The 16691-nt window shown below is 31.4% G+C and overlaps 3 protein-coding genes across 7 annotated transcripts in view; 2 read left to right on the top strand and 1 right to left on the bottom strand.

Moving 5' to 3' along the window:
* Positions 1–1041: 1041 nt before the first annotated feature.
* Positions 1042–6394, top strand: LOC105197187 (zinc transporter 9). Its single transcript, XM_011163435.3, has 11 exons — positions 1042–1254; positions 1438–1967; positions 2727–2916; positions 3004–3086; positions 3552–3675; positions 3745–3883; positions 4744–5067; positions 5135–5347; positions 5670–5804; positions 5874–5987; positions 6095–6394. The coding sequence occupies exons 2-11, from the start codon at positions 1478–1480 to the stop codon at positions 6137–6139; spliced, it is 1857 nt and encodes a 618-aa protein (XP_011161737.1). The 5' UTR covers positions 1042–1254; positions 1438–1477; the 3' UTR covers positions 6140–6394.
* Positions 6395–6552: 158 nt separating this feature from the next.
* LOC105197188 lies at positions 6553–12569 on the top strand. 2 transcript variants are annotated; one of them, XM_011163437.3, is made up of 6 exons: positions 6891–7595; positions 8078–8414; positions 9163–9494; positions 9870–9988; positions 10274–10451; positions 11038–12569. In XM_011163437.3, exons 1-6 carry the CDS (start codon positions 7380–7382, stop codon positions 11215–11217), a joined length of 1362 nt encoding a protein of 453 aa, XP_011161739.2. In that variant the 5' UTR covers positions 6891–7379; the 3' UTR covers positions 11218–12569. The 2 variants fall into 2 exon arrangements, with proteins under 2 accessions (XP_039303176.1, XP_011161739.2); XM_039447242.1 differs by lacking the exon at positions 11038–12569 and having other exon boundaries at positions 6553–7595; positions 10274–10909.
* The window catches only part of LOC105197189 (CD151 antigen), a 154460-nt gene continuing 149771 nt past the window's right edge, over positions 12003–16691 (bottom strand). For all 4 annotated transcript variants that reach the window (XM_011163438.3, XM_011163441.3, XM_026136848.2 and 1 more), the window contains one exon: positions 12003–15912. In XM_011163438.3, the coding sequence (XP_011161740.1) occupies positions 15766–15912 (147 nt within the window). In that variant the 3' untranslated portion in view covers positions 12003–15765. The remainder of the gene's footprint in view (positions 15913–16691) is intronic.

The following is a 16691-nucleotide window of genomic DNA, read 5'->3' on the forward strand; positions in this document are numbered from 1 at the left end:
TGAACTTTTGATGATTTGTCGACGGATTCCAACGGATTCGGCACAAATATGTGTAGAAGGGAAAAATCGAGGTAGAAGGGGAAAGTCGCCAGCGATTTATCGCTGTATGAATTCGCACCTTTAGTGTCCGATATCACGTTACATGAACCATGTTCTTGGTAATAGCAACGCGCAAATATTTAAATTGTGAAAAAGAAACAATAATAAAATAAAATATTTTATTACACAAATAATTATAATTCATATTTTAATAAATAAATTTTTTAATGCAACATTAAAATAACTTAAATAATTATACAAAAATAAATAAAAACATTTGAGTAGTAATATTAATTAAGTACGTTATTATATTTATAGAAAATTAATAAAATAAAAAATTTATATTTATCATTTTTATTTTATTTTATAGTAAACAATTAAAATTAATGTACAATTAAATGTACAAATTATGCATAGACGTCGATTTACATCATAAATTCATGATCAATGATTCATATTTTCTTATAAAATAAAAATACAATTCTTTTATATATCTATTTCTCATCCAGGCCAAACGGTGAGAGATAGTCCAAATTTGGTCGATTTTTTGAGAAAAAACTTGACAGAAAATAGTAAAATTCGTCAAAATTATCAAAAAACTGGAAAAAATTGACTTCGAACATCTATTTTGCATCACCCAAGCCAAACAGTGAAAGATAGTCCAATTTTGGCCAATTTTTGAAAAAAGCGAGGGTAAAAAAGATAAAATTTATCTAAATAATTAATAAACTTGAAAAAAATTCACTTTGAATATTTATTTTTTATCACCCAAGCCAAACGGTGAGAGATAGTTCAATTTTAGTCAATTTTTGGAAAAAAAAAACAAGAGCGAAAAAGATAAAATTTATCTAAATAATTAAAAAATCATGTTTTTGTAAAAAAAACCCGTCCTGGCGGTCGATTATATAATAATGCATTCGACGTTTTCAAAAATAAGCGTTACGAGGTTGTCGAGTGCCAGTAACCAATCCCCTATTAGCATTGTCATCCACATTCCACTATTGCGATTGTCCATCTACGACAACGTTACTTCGTTGTGCTTCGTTGTTTCACATCCAAGCAAATGTAATGACAATTGACAGTTCGGTTTTGTGTCATTAAGTTTAAGACCAACTCATTTCGACTAGTTATCGTTGAACAATGAAAATTTAATATCTTGCAGCTGTTTAACAATGTTTTACACTGTTTACTGCAGTGAGTGATCTTGACAGAAAAGTAAGATGAATATTTTTGTTGCGAAGGTTTTCCAGCAAGTAATATCACGTCCCTCTATTATATTATAATCCAAAGATAGTTTTTGAAAAGTGATAATATCGTTATGCTATCTTTTATTAGCTTGTAATCATTAAGCATTTTTTTAAGGGTTATAGTTTTAAATCAATTTATTCTCCTTTATAGGTTAAGTTATGCACATCTGAGGAAAGTTAAAAAACCGAGGATGCTACATCGGCCCCATAATCTTGTAAAGTTTATTCGAAACGCCACGTATCGGTCACATGCCGATCATTTATGCATATTTCAAATTGGTTTAATTAGAAGACATGCCAGTATTTTGATAGTGCCCAAGTATGGTACCCGATACAAAGTACATGCGGTCTCAAATTCTCAAATCTTTGAATTCTCAGTCTTTGCTAACAGGAAGATAAGCAAGCATGGAGATTGCAGGTGGACTTGCGTGACAAGATTTTTATCTGACGATGAAAAATTCAATAAAGAGAAGGCTGAAATAAAACTAGCTGAGGAAGTTCAGCAGAGAATTATAGAGTTAAATGAAGAGAAGCTAGGTAAATTAAAAGAGAGAGTATTGGACATAGAACCAGTTGTTTTCCAGAAGGATGAGATAGAAAAAGGACATGCAGCAAAGTTTGTTGAGAAACAGTCTGCAGAGTCCAAAGAATCATTGAAAGATGATGTTGCATCGAAAAAGGGTATAACATCAAGTGATTTAAATAATTTAGATTATTTAAATTCAAAATAAGATGGTATTATGTCCTATTTATTTTGTACAATAAATTTGTTAATAACCAATATTTTAAATTGAAAACTTAATGATTACATTCATCAAAGTCTTAGTCAATCAATTCTAAATTCAAAGATGAAATATTAGAATGCTTTTTATAAATATGTGATCGTACTTTACAATGATTCAAGAAAAACGGAAGTGATAATGTGGCTTCCACAATAGATTTTCAAAATTGGTTTTATTTAAAAAAAAGCGTTTTATTGTGAAATTATATATTTCTAATATATATATAATGAGAAAATACTGTAGAATACATACAAATATATGTATGTACACACAATCCTTTTACATATAAATTTCAGTACTTAAAATTTGTAATACATATAAATTATAAATTTATGATAAAACTATAATTAATGTATTAAATAATTATTTTGATATGAAAACTTTGAAAAAGAAACTTTGAAAAAGAAATTGTATTAAGCTTATTGAGGCGTCAGCATGCTTAAAGGACCACATTAGCAAAATTCCATGCGATTGTTTAACTTTGCATAACTTGAAATGTATATAACCGAATAAAAAGTTAGAGTAATAACCAAATAATTTTATAAGTAATTATTAGAATTTCTTTCTTAATAATGAAAACATTACTAGTGGCCATAATACCACCTCTTTCTCTTAATTTTCTGATTTAAACTTGAAATACTGATCTTGTAATTTGTAGCTAAAAAGAAAGTCAGAGTTGATAAGTCAACATCTTCCTTGGAACGTAACTTTATTACACCAGTGAGGGCTATGGCAGACTTTTTGTTAAAACCTTCTGATCTGGAGACTTTGCCAAAGACAAAAAGACGTTCCCCATATGAATTTGAACCACCTATCACAGTATATTGGAGGAAAGATGTTGAGGCTAAGTACGAAAAGGCTTTCAAAATTTTTATATATGTTTGTGTGAAAATTTTTGTTAAAATTAAATGTTTTAAAGTTCTGTCTTTTTATAGAGCTTTAGAAGTTTGGGGATCCAAAGAGGCTTTGCTAAAGGAACTTTTGAAGAAGGAAGTTGAACGGAAAATTTATCAGCAAAGTAAATATTTATAATCTCGTACACATTCGTTTATTTGTTTAACCCTAGACTGCTACTGTAAGTGAATTTTTACTCAAATATTGATTTAAGTTCAGTACAGTTTTTGTTATTAAATTTTTGCTTAAAATAATAAAATTTTTTTCTCGAAATAGAGTTTAGTCTAACATTTTAACAATTTATAAAAAAACAAAATACTGAGATAAAAAAAATTTTTAATTTTAAGAATAAATTTTCACCTTGAATAGTGTTAATGCAAGAAACATAAGTAGCGTTCAGGGTTAATTTAAAGTGATTGTTCCCCTAAAAGAGAATATCTCCTCAAGCAAAGAATATCTGTGCTCAGAGATTGTTTGCCCATCTTACAGGATCACATATATTCTGATTGTCTGATAGGAGTATCTTCTTAATAGAATAATGATTGTTACAAAGATTGAAACTGATTGAAACACGAGATTTTCATCACAGATGTTTTTACGGTCAAACGGAGATTGAGAGATTACAGGCGGGAAATTGGCAGCAAAACGGAAATAATTCAAAAGGAAGGTCTTTTCGGAAGATCTGGTAAAGTGGTATTGACTGCAATTGCTATGTACGTAATTTATGCGTATCATGTAATAGTATGGTAGATTTTTTTCGATTAATCTTTTTTTCTTTTTAGAAATGCTAGTAATTTCTTGTGCAAGTTAATCGCTTGGTTATATACTGGTTCGCACAGCATGTTTTCCGAGTGTGTACATTCTGCAGCGGATACTTGTAATCAACTGATTTTAGCATATGGTATTCACAAATCAGTGCAGGTAAATTAATAAGTCTGTTCTTTTTAACTGAACTGACTGCACTAATTCACAGTTTATTTTTTTCTCTTTACGTTAGAAGAAGAAATTTAAACTCTGAACTAGTACAGTCAGTTCAGCTAAAAAGAATAGATCTAATAATATGATAATAATCTTAAGATCAAACTTATAATAGTGATCTGTTCGCTTTTTTAAAAACGAGTAAATTAAAGAATATGTTAACAAGGAGGTTGAACACTTGCAAATCTCTCAGATTTTTGTCATTATTTCTTATTTCATTATTTCATTATTATATTTTCATTAGATTACTACTACTTATTGAAACAATTTTTTGTTTAAAAAATTGCCGCCAAATTTTTTCTACTAATTTTAAATGCGATATAAAATAATCTGTAATTTTTTCAAAATTTTCTTAAATGTTTTGAAAAATGTCCTTTATTCATCCATAATCATTCATTTAGTACTCGTCATTTATTTAGTCGAGTATACTATCACGGTTGATAAACACAAGTTTTTGGCCTCTTTGTTAATAAAATTTTTAACCTTTTGAATCCCAAGAAAGGCGAGCCGTATGATCCATATAAATTGGTCAAAAACTATAATAGTTTTGTTATTATAATTATATATAAAGATATTTTATATAAATAAAAAGGAACGACATTGTATTATATTTATGCATTGATATATTTATTTTATTTTAATATAATTTTCAACATTATTAATATTTTATTGAACTTTTTTGGGTCATCTGCTCCCCCTATTTTGTAATTATGTCTGGTAAAACAGTATTGGAGTCGAAAGGTTAATCTAATTGTAGGATGTTTTTTCAAGCTTAATTTTATTTTATACAAATTATTTTGCAGAATCCTAATCCTGATCACCCATATGGTTACACAAACATGAAGTACGTTTCCTCGTTGATATCAGGCGTGGGGATCTTTTGTGTTGGTACGGGTCTTTCCATTTATCACGGAATTCACGGTCTTCTTTTTCCCGCGCCATTAGATTCTCTATTTTGGGCGTACTTCGTCTTGGGTGGATCTTTGCTATCCGAAGGAGCAACTTTAATGATAGCATTGCACTCTATAAAAAGAGGCGCGGAGGAAAAAAAGGAAAGTCTTAAACAGTTTGTTCTAGAAGGACAAGATCCGTCTGTGAACGTCGTACTCATGGAAGACTTTGCAGCTGTAAGTCGTTTTTCGTACTTTTTTAAAGTATCTTGTTTATTGAGAGAGATTTCTATGTTATTTTCAGGTGCTTGGAGTCATTGTTGCAGCTGGATGTATGGGCTTGACTTCGTATTTTGAAAATCCGATGTTTGACGCTTTTGGTTCGCTTCTGGTTGGCGGTTTGCTCGGTGGAGTGGCATCCTTTATAATCTACTCGAACGTCGCTGCACTTATAGGAAGGAGCATATCGCAAGAGAATCTCGATAAAATCAATGCTGAATTGGAAGCAGATATAATGGTAACGTTGGTCTTGAAAGTGGCTATATAATATCGACGTTTTTTGTATCGCTTATTTTCTACAATGACAATTGAAAAAAGTTTGGAATGTTTTGAATCATGACAATTTTATGATATTATTTTTAAATGTGATTTTGATATATTTGCTAGAGTTGGTTTTTGATTCTACATGGAATAAGAATATCATTAACTCTTTGCTCAACATATTAATTTTCTATTAAATTTTTTTTTGCAGATAACTGAGAAATTATATAGTTTGAATTATATCGATGTAGCAAATGAGCGATACGTTTGTTCTTATGTTTGAAGTTCTTACATTTCAGGTTCGCGCAATTCATGATGTGAAAGGCATTGACATGGGTAATAATTTAGTGAGATATAAAGCCGAACTGGATTTTGACGGGCGAGAACTTACAAGATCTTACCTAGATAAGCACGATCTTATTGCAATGCTAGAGGTAAAGATTTTATATTCCTGTCTATTGAAAAATTTTGTGATAATGTATCAACATCAAATGTTTTTGTAGGAAGTGAAGAATATGCAAAATATCGATGAATTAGAGGCATTTTTATTGAAACACGGCGAAAATATCGTAGACATGCTTGGTGGAGAAATTGATAGAATAGAATTAAAATTAAAGGTAGATAATACATAGATATATTTTAATATAATTTAATAATATATAACTGTATAAATCTATAACAATTAAAAATTGTAATAATATAATTTGTTCATCTTTATTTTCAGAAAAGCCATCCAGAAATACGGCATTGTGATTTAGAAATTTTATGAAGACTCATTGATATAGTCCTTTAAGTTGAATTTAAATAAAACTGGATGTAAATTATTATTTTAATAACATAAAGAATTATTTTAATATAATTATTTAAACAGATGATTATATCATAGGGTACATATTGTGTTTTTAGTATTTAGTATCAGAGAGAAAGAGAAGAAATTCAATTTTTGTAAAGATTCTATGTATGTTGTACAGATACTGTAGAAAATGCTATTCAGTGTAATAAATCAACAGAAATTTTTCTTATATATGTATTGTTCTATACATTTAAAATTGTTCTATGTCTTATAAAACACAAATATTGTAATTTATATACAATATTATATTCTGTTGATATATTCTGTCTATATATTCTCAATAAATACGGAATTGTAAAATTGCTTTATTAAAAAAGAAAATTGTGAAGTGATAAAAGAGCACTTGTGAAACAACGTCTAAAAATTTTTTATACTTTCCAGAAGTCTTATATTTTTGGAGTATGTAAAATTTTATTACTAATTACTATTACTCGCAATATTTATTAATGAGAATACAGATAGCCCATCTGTATGTAACTAAAACGTTTGTCTAAAATCTGATCAATTAAGTATATGTACTCAGACATCTTATTTTGGTTTTATGACTACACAATTTGATGCAACAAAGAAACGTTAACAAGAAATACACGAGACAAGCATTAGAATTATTTGATCAATATACATTAATTTAATATTTAATAATTACATAAAATTTTTGGCAAATTAATGTTAATTGGAAAGAAAGATTATATTTTAAACAAAGTCTTGTATTTTTAATATCTTGATATTTTATCACAAAAATAATCATCTCAACTGAATAATTTCAATTGTTCTCTAATCAAGGAATAACTATTAAATCGTCCACGTCTCAAAATATCAATTTGAATGCTTAATATCTCTTTATTCGTTTTGGACGAACGAAAACGAGCATAATATAAACGATATAGACTAAACTGGTCGTCACAGAGCTTTGTAATCACAACAAAGCGTTACTATGGACACCTCGTCTCGTGATAGTCTTGAACAACAATCTGCCTTGTAACGACCAGTGACCAGCTGCGAAGTTAAACTATTAAGCACGTTCAAAGGAATTTCATACTATAGCCAATTTCACATCGTACAGATAATTTAAAAGAAAAATGTATAAGTCTCGTATGTTTGAAATTAATCGCAAGATGATTGCGAATCGACAGGAGGACAACTGAATGATCGATGCATGCGCGTCATAAAAATGACACGCGGAAGTCAAGCTTCTCGTGAACGAAGATCTACAGCTATCAGTGAACGGCTTCAACAAAATGACAGCGAGGATGAAGCTTCCGTTCACGCTGTGAAGAACGACAGTTACGTGAAACACGGTAGAACGCCATCGCACAAACAATGGACCAGTTCGGAAGATTCAAGCCGACTTTACGATCCAGAAATCAAAACGGTCAGTATTGTTTACAGGGCAAAAATTAAAAATGAAAATAGTAAACGGTAATTGACGTTGATTAATCAACTTAATTGATATAATAATTATTGAAATTAGATATTATGAATTACAGATTGCAGCCATTTTGCAGTTGCATATTTATATATAATTAACATTCAATTAAAAATATATGAATGATTAATTTATTGGCGATACGTATTTTATTCATCTGTAGAAATGTAGCAATGAAACACCGTATTGATCTAATTAACAATTTATTTGACAAATCCTTGACATTTTATTGTTGTATTGTTAATCATCTATTATTTATCAAACCAGAAATTGCGAGACAGGAAATTATTTAAATAAAAAAATGTTTACCTTTAAACTTATTAGAATAGTTAATAATAAATTTGATTAGTTATCAAGTGAGGCACCGGAAAATTATTTAAATAAAATGAAAAATGTATTATCATTGAGCTCGCCATTCAACATCTTAGAATTTCCCTCGGAGACAAGATAGCATTGAAGACACGGAGACCGAGTCACCGGGTACCAAGAGCAATGATAAGCTACACAAAACTGAGTTACACTCGACTCGCAGAAAAGCACGTTATACCGACCTTCACGCTAGCGAGGAAAGAATCACGTCGGGATCCCTCGGGAGAAGAAGGAAACGCAGTAAACGGACTGAAAGACGAAAATCGGGGGCACGGTCTCGCACGGCGGATCATGATCACGATCGAACAGATACCGGATCTTCTGCGAAACGCTACAGCGACAGGGAGGATAGCTTCGCTGATAAATCGCGAAAAAGAAGAAGAAACGTTTCCCGAGGTGAAGAAAGAATATCTTTTGCATCTCGTTTAGAGAATCGTCAAATTAAAAAAATTGATAGGAATTCAAGAGATCTTTTTCCATTGCAGTCTACTTAAAATCTTTCTTTAAAATCCCGATTGATAAATTGAGAATTTAAATTTTAAAGCAGAAACGTTAGAAATGTTTGGTTGGGGAGTAATAAATATTTTAACGCGCTTTAAAAGGTCACATCTGTGTTAAGGAAATTTTAGAGAGGCTCTTCAGCTTACAAAAAGTTCAAGCGCGGAGTTACGTGATTTTTTATTTATTTATAGGAAGGAAGAGGATAGTGAAATACCATTTTTTTTTAAATAACTCAGTAAATATTAACATCATCATTCTTATTAATATCAGTTTGTTAAACATTATAATATTTGAAAAAGGCTAATAGTAAGAGTCAAGTATGGTTATTAAAGCACAATTTAAAAAAAATTCACAATTTTATTGAATATTAGATGCAATCAAACTAAAAATACGAACTCTCTAAATATTGAAAGAGTACATTAAAATTTTTTCAATGTTTTTTTTAAACTCAAAAATTCTTTGAAAAAGAACGTCTACATAACATAACTTTCCCTCAGCAACTCACGATGTCAAATTAAACAGTGAAATTCAGCTGTCTTTGCCAAGGGTTAAAGAAAACTACATACGGTCAAAAAATGTAAAAGAATTGAGGAAAATGAAATGTATAATGTTATATCTATAAATTAATAATTTTCCACGCTAGCGGACGACGAGATGCCCATCACCGAGATCTTGAAGAAGGCTCAAGAAGACGCGCGCACAAAATACGAGGAACCTGTGCCTCTTCCGGAACTGACTACGGACACAATTTATATTCAAGGCAGAAGCGGCTTTAGCGCCGTGAAAATTGGCGGATCGAAACGTGCTTTGGGAAATGATACGATGCGCGCGACAAAAGGAGAAAGCCACGATTCCGCAGAGACTCGAACGTACACGCTTATAAAGGTGGCAATCACTGCGCAAAAATTTTGGAAATGCACAGGTCTCGTTTATCAAGGTCTCTTGGGCGGGATGGCGCTTCTGCATTTCACAATGGTAAAATGCATTTTCTCCTTAATTATCTTAAAAGTATTATATATTATATATTGTATATTGTATGTACATTGTACATTATACATTATATATTATACGTATATTTTTTTTATCCGACACAGATTTTGTGTATCGCCAATTTGAAAAAAATAAATAGTGCATCAGTCAATGAACAAAAATAACTTAATTACATTTTCATGTAAAAAAGATGATATTTTAATCAAATATGGATGGAAATTAAAATTAAGAGATATTGATTTGCAATTTTTAATTATTTTAACGTTATTTTAATATTTTTCTTAAACGGTTATTTGCTGGTGATTGTTCAGCTACATGTATTATACTGGTGCAGTGACCTTATCTGATTCGTGTTTGCAGATTCATGTCTTTTTTAATACCTCGATGGAATTCATGTCGAACTACTCGGTTTTCTCCGAAATATACGAAAATATGTTCTCCTTCCTAATCGCTCTCTGCGTCATCTCCATCTTCGATAAGTATGTTTGATCTTTGGAAAGGAAGATTTAACATATAATTTCACATTCACGTTTAAATATATAATCTTTGATTAAAAAAAAGTTTCGTGCAAGTCTAGACTATCGATCTTTAAATTGTTATTAACTGTTAATTTCGTGAAAAAAAATCGTCTGACCCCTTTAGACGATTTTTTGGAATTATTTCAAAGAGCGCAGTCTTTATTTTAACTTTACGTTATGCTAGATGTGTGTGTAACTTTTTTTGGGAAAAAATGTTTACTTCAAGAAAGATATTAATGGTTTTAGATTTGATCTGGCGCGGCTTGATATGGATCATTTACGCGAGATTTATACGGATCATGCGAAAACAGCGATCGCCATTCCGCTCTATCTTGTAACGTTCGGACTTCACCAAGCATCGTTAAAGATGAACGATCAAATAGCTTTAGCGCATTATTATAGTATCAACAAAACATGGTCAAACGTAAGAATATCTGACTTAACAGCCAGCATTCATAGTGTTCTTAACTCGAAAAAGTTCTTAGAAATTAAAAAAAAAAGTTTTTTCTATTCTCCTTGCTATTTTTCCAATTTTTTTTTCTTTTACGATGATGCCCTTATTATCCTCAATATCAACAGTTTTAAAATTTCTTTTATATTTAAGAGCTTTTAAGTAATTCATCAATAAAGTATATTATCGCAGTTATCTCTTTTTCCTATTTTTTGATAAAAACGGAATAAAAATCAAGTTTATTTGTCAATTTTATTTCTCCGTAAAATTAAAACAATTACATTGAAAAAACTTATTTTATTATATCAACAAGACATATATAATTCGTCCGTTTTCGAACAGACATACTGATTGAATCTACCAGATTTCTAATTAATGCAACAAAATTCTTTTTTCAGCGTATCTCATTATTACAGTCGTTCTTCTCCTCTGACTCCCCCCTCTCCTCTCAAAAAACAAAAAGTCTCTAGTCCTTTTGTTCAGTTTTATTCGGAAAATGAAACTAGGCATGCGTAAACGACGTTTGATTTATACATACTTATATGCAATGATTTTTCAGAATACCTCGCAAGAGACTTTTCTCGAAGAGCTAAACGGCTGGCAGAAAATAACGATATCGAAGGATCTTCTCGCGGTTTTCGCTTGGCTGTTTGTCGCTCTTGGAACGCGAGATAACATGCTATTGACGCATCTCGAATCGATGGTGCAATATGCGAGCAATGCGGAATCCCCAAGATGACATTCGCAGAACGACTTTCCCTATCGAACGAAATAAACGTGTATAAAAAAAAGTTCTTCCATGTAATCACACAGACTGAATATTATAAGGTACTAAAAACAGGAATATTTTGGAGAAACATTATATTCACTTTTTTTACGTACTTACCAAGTTACGATCTTGATATTTCGGGAATAAAACGGTATTAAATCTTCTGTTCACGATGCTAGAAATCTCGGACAGAGAGAATTGATAATCAATCGCATTTGAACAATTCGACCAACTAATTAATGTGATTGGTCAATTCTCTCTCTGTCTGCTATCACGGATCGATTTCTAGTATCGTGGACACAAGGCTTTCGAAATGTACGAATTAAGGTTTCTTGACGTAGATTTGAATTTCATTTTCTTGTTTGAATTCGAATTGAACTGAATCGATAAAATTTTACTCGAATCAAATCGAATCGAATTATTTAAATACTTTTAATTCACTTTTAATTAGCGACATAACTATTGTTGAGTAGATTTTTGATATGGATAATTATTATTTAAAAAAAATTTCTGTAAGATATACGATAATATTCTATGTAAAATATAATATTGATTATATGTATAATAAAAAATATTTTAATATATTGTAATTTTATATGATTGTCAATACATGTGATTCGTATTCGACCTCTCAGAATCTATTTTCGAAAAATACAACATTCGAATTTTATCAGATTTGATTCGATATAATCGAATATTTCGTACATTTTAGTCGATATTTTTAGGGGCCAATGCTTCCAAAAGGGGAGGAAATACGATTTAAACATTTATTTGTAACAGAATAGCGTTTGATATGTACAATATGTATAAAGTTCGCCTAGACACTAGTCGATAATATATGTATACATAATAGCAAAGGGAGGACAATAATATTTAGATTAAAATAACATATGACGCGATGGTACAGTAGTAAAATATGTTTGGACTTTTTTGAGCGCGAGAACATCGATGAAATCCGCAATTGCAAGACTTCAAGGATCGGTCGATGACGATCGGCCGTCGTGATTGTGAAATAAGTTGCCTATCAAAATTCGATAACGCGTGGGACATAAGGGAAATGCGGAGGATCAATGGCCGCGTTCAGCATAAAAAGCAGTTCAATAAGCTTTCATTCTTATTAAAAGATATTTAGATTGAAATCCTGTAACAAGTGCCGGACCAATTTTACGTGATTAATTAAACTGCATTTAATAGAATTATTTAATAAAATTAACATTTTATACAAACATTTATAAGTAATTATTTAATTATTAATTAAACATTTAATAATTAAGGTGATATGTAACGATGTCTGACTAATAAAAATTTTAATTTCTATAAAATAAAAAGGAAAGAAATATTTCTATGTACTTTTGTGTGTGTTTTCGAATATAGTTACTTTGAACAAACTTTTACAAACAATCGATCGATTTCGGTTGGTAATTTTTACATAAAGTAATAAATTAAAAATTGTAATGTAATATCATATCTCAAATTGAAAAAACTGATTGCAGCGTCGTGTGAGTCATCGATGACTCCCTGAGTTATTATTGTATTATAAATTACGCATAATATCAAAAAGTATTTCATGATTATGTTTTTCTTTAGTTAAAACATCTCTCATTTCCGTCTGAACGAAAAGTTCAGCGTGGATCATCGATGTCTCCCAGGACGTATTAATGGAGCCTTTAAAAAATAAAATTAATTAAGTGTAGAAACAAAGGGCAATTGGTTATGTCGAAGTAATATTGGGCAATGTCTCAAAAGAAAAATTATGAGTGACTGTGGTCAATTGCAATGTGATCAAACGGAATGCTCCCTTTTATTAGAATAAAATTTAATTACTTTGGTTTTTTTATCAAGAATGAACTCGATTTACAATATATATTGTATATATATATTAAGAATCAATTTTATTAAAGATTTACTTGTTTAACCCGTTACTCATTTAACCCTTTTTTGAACGCAGCCATTCGTCGCGTGGATCACAGCGGAAAAATTTCAGTAGCTTACAATTGCCGATCCAAGCGGCGCGCTCCTTTGTCTTGTCGCGGACGAAAGCGTTTATCATAAATAATGTGCAAAGGCTTGTACTCATTTGCGAAGCAACGGATATATACATGCTGCTTGTATGTATGTATGTATGTGTATGTGAAATTTGTTACACGCTAAAGTCTCTCTCCTTTTCCCTTTCTCCGCTGGTTCCTCTTTAACAATTTACATCGTCACGACGTATTTTCTTTTTTTTTACGCGTACTCTAAAATATCTCTGAGCTTAAGAATATCATCAAGGCACTGTTTACAGTTCTATCGAGTCGATTTTCGCTTTGTCGATTTTCGCTTTGTCTTCGATACAGATCGGTCCGTCATCGTGTTTACGGCAGGTAGTTTTTCTCCAAGTAAATAAATAGATTATTTATTTACTGCGCAGTGCATGCGAGCCGAGGAAAGAAAAGATGCGGCTCTTTTTTCGAGAAGAAGAAACTCGATGACGCGCGATCCGATCGCAGGAAAATTGACATTACTCGACTTGATCAGATCTCTTTTGTTATCCGGGAAAAGCCAGACGCGGTAACGTGGATTCTCCCTCAATATGAAGGCGAGTTGTTCAATTTATTAATTGAGCAATCATATTATGCGCAAACGCAACGTTTATACGCCAAAGTTCACATTTCAAAGTCAAATAGTTTTTCGTATGTCCTGTCAGCAAAGTTTTATTTTTAAGAACCTTTTAATTTTGTTTTTGGAGAAAATAATATAATAAATATGATATAATAATTGTTTAAATTATTTATAAATAACTTTCGTATACACAAAAAAATGTTATTCACATGTATTAATGGATATAACTGAAAATAATTATTTTAAATTTCTATTGCAAATAGAATCAAGATGAATTAACCAAGCAAATAAGATGGAGTATATAAAAATTTTATATATACATATATATAAGTATTTCAAATATTATAAAATATTTGAATCAATATCAATAAAACGAAACGTTTCGTTTATTTAAGTTTTCTCAAACATAAAAAACATTATAATTTTTCTAATTGCATCTTTTTGATTTTTATTGATTTTTTTAATCTGCTAAAATTTTTCTTCTACGAAGTAATAGAAGCAAGAAGGATAAGAAATATTCAGAAAGCGATATTCGGAAATAATTCAATTAATTCAAAGTCATGAAGTGTCTGTAAAATATTAAGCAAAGATGTAATTTTATTGTTTTGTTTCAGTGTTGAGGTTTCAAACGTCGGGAGCATGGCAGCAAAATTTAAAATTTGAAAATATTATATTTGACAATTTTTTGGTAAATTCCATTTCGGGACTCACTTTCGCTCTATGCTTAGTTACGGCTTCGCAATCGATAAATTAAAAAACTCGCCTCTTCTTTTTTTGTCATGGCTCTTATGGCGCACTCTTGTCAGACCGCAATTGAAAATTGTGTAAATTTGCAAATGGCAGTATCGAGTGGAGGCAGCGCTTTCGGAAGCGCCTGTGAAATTTCGCCGAGTTTGTAAAATATTACCGTGTTCGGCGGCGAAGATTAGAGCTCGTTTAATTAACGTTGGCTGACGATGCGCTATAAAAAAGGACCCAGGCTCTTGTTTTCGTTTCCGGGAGAAAATACCACAGAAAATATTCAAACATTGACAACAAGAACTACAATTTTCGGCTAGTCGTGAGTCGCGCAGTCGATCCCGGCTGCGCTGGTCGCGAACGACTTCTTATTAGATACATACTCGAGATAATTATACTGGTCCTGCGTACCGCACGTAAACGCGCCCACGCACGCTTGCTTATTAAAACTGTTCTTTGTAAATTTGTTTTACGTGGGAACACCGTTCGAGAAGGCACTAAAGTCGGACTTAAAACCCGTTGGCATCGCCAGCTCCGTAGAAATTCCGAAACGACGCGACGAAGACGGTATTGTTGAGAAATAAATCATTACGAAGGCACCGGAAAAACCGATCGATTTCAGAAGCAATCCTCGCGATACGTTGCAGTTTTTTTTTTCTTTTTACCCCTTTGTATCTCATAATGGCACCGTCTTTGAAAGGATCTATTTAATGACGATGCACACGAGTTTTAAACCCAACTCCGTTGCACAAGTGTTCAACGATCGGAGGCGTCTTTCGCCTTCAGATCGCGACCCGGGACGTCGGATCGATTTTTATAATTTACGTTTTGTTTTTACCTTTGAACTTTTCGCTTCCCACTTTGATTGTCCGTAATCACTAATCACGTAATTTGCGCAAAGTTCGCGGGAAGCGAGGTAACGATCGACGAAGACGGCGTCGTTTCTTTATTGCCACCTTCGTTTTCACTTGTTGATACCTTTCCGAACGCGTCGGGGGGAGGGAGTGGCAGACGAGGATCCGCGGCCGAGGATGGTTCCCTTTCATCCGTACAATCCCGCGGCTGTAATCGCGCGTCCTCCCGCCCCTACTCCGACGATCAAACGGTCTCCAGATTATTCTGCATGTATCTGCACCACGACTGGCCGTTGTTGTTGCCCTCGGGGCATTGAAGCAATTCTCAGTCATCAAAGTCGTGCCTGAGCTTTATATAAAGGCAGGAGCCGAGAACGATGCCGAAGAGCTCGAGGACCGACAGGCCGAGTCCGACGGCGCCCAGGATTATCAAATGGTCCTTCGTCGTCTCCAGGAACTTGTAAATACAGCCCTGAAACGGCACACAGAAAAAATAGTATCAAATATCAAAATTAAAACTGATATATTTTGCTTCATACATATATACAAGCAAGAAATTAAATTCTTGTTTGTATATAATATATATGAAACAATGATAATCTTGTTTTATATATAATTTAATTTTTTTTAAAGAATTTCATAATCTTAAGTTTCAAAATACTATATTTTTATTTTAATATTATAATAGTTATTTAAAGAGCACAAAATAATTATTTTGATAATAATAGTATTAAACAATTTTTGGGTTAAAGATATTATTTTCCATCTAATATTTTTTCTTCTCAACTTATGAAAATTATTGTTAAATAATAAAAACATTTTTTATGAAACTAAAAATTATATATAGAAGTCTATCACGATACTAAATATGATATTAATGCAAAAATTGAAAAACTAAACATGGTGAAATAGCTGATGGAAATTAAATCCTATCTGAATTTTTAGCAAAAATATCATAGGAATTTTTTGTATACATATTTCACATTTAATCACAAATATCTTTTCAACTATAACCGACACAAAAAAATTCTTTTTGAGGACTGCAAATCCTAACAATATACTTAATTTTGATTGCAATAAAACTTCTCTAGTACGACGCATATCATAGTTATAATTTAACAAAAATAACTTCTTTTGCTTTAATTGCAAATTTAATTGAAAATTGTGACATGAGGGAGCAATTTGAAAACCGGATTCGTATTCAGTATAAAAAAAAAAAAAATTATAAGAAATAACTAGTCTCACTCTAGC

Source organism: Solenopsis invicta, chromosome 3 (genome assembly GCF_016802725.1).
Source record: "Solenopsis invicta isolate M01_SB chromosome 3, UNIL_Sinv_3.0, whole genome shotgun sequence".
Lineage (NCBI taxonomy): Eukaryota > Metazoa > Arthropoda > Insecta > Hymenoptera > Formicidae > Solenopsis > Solenopsis invicta.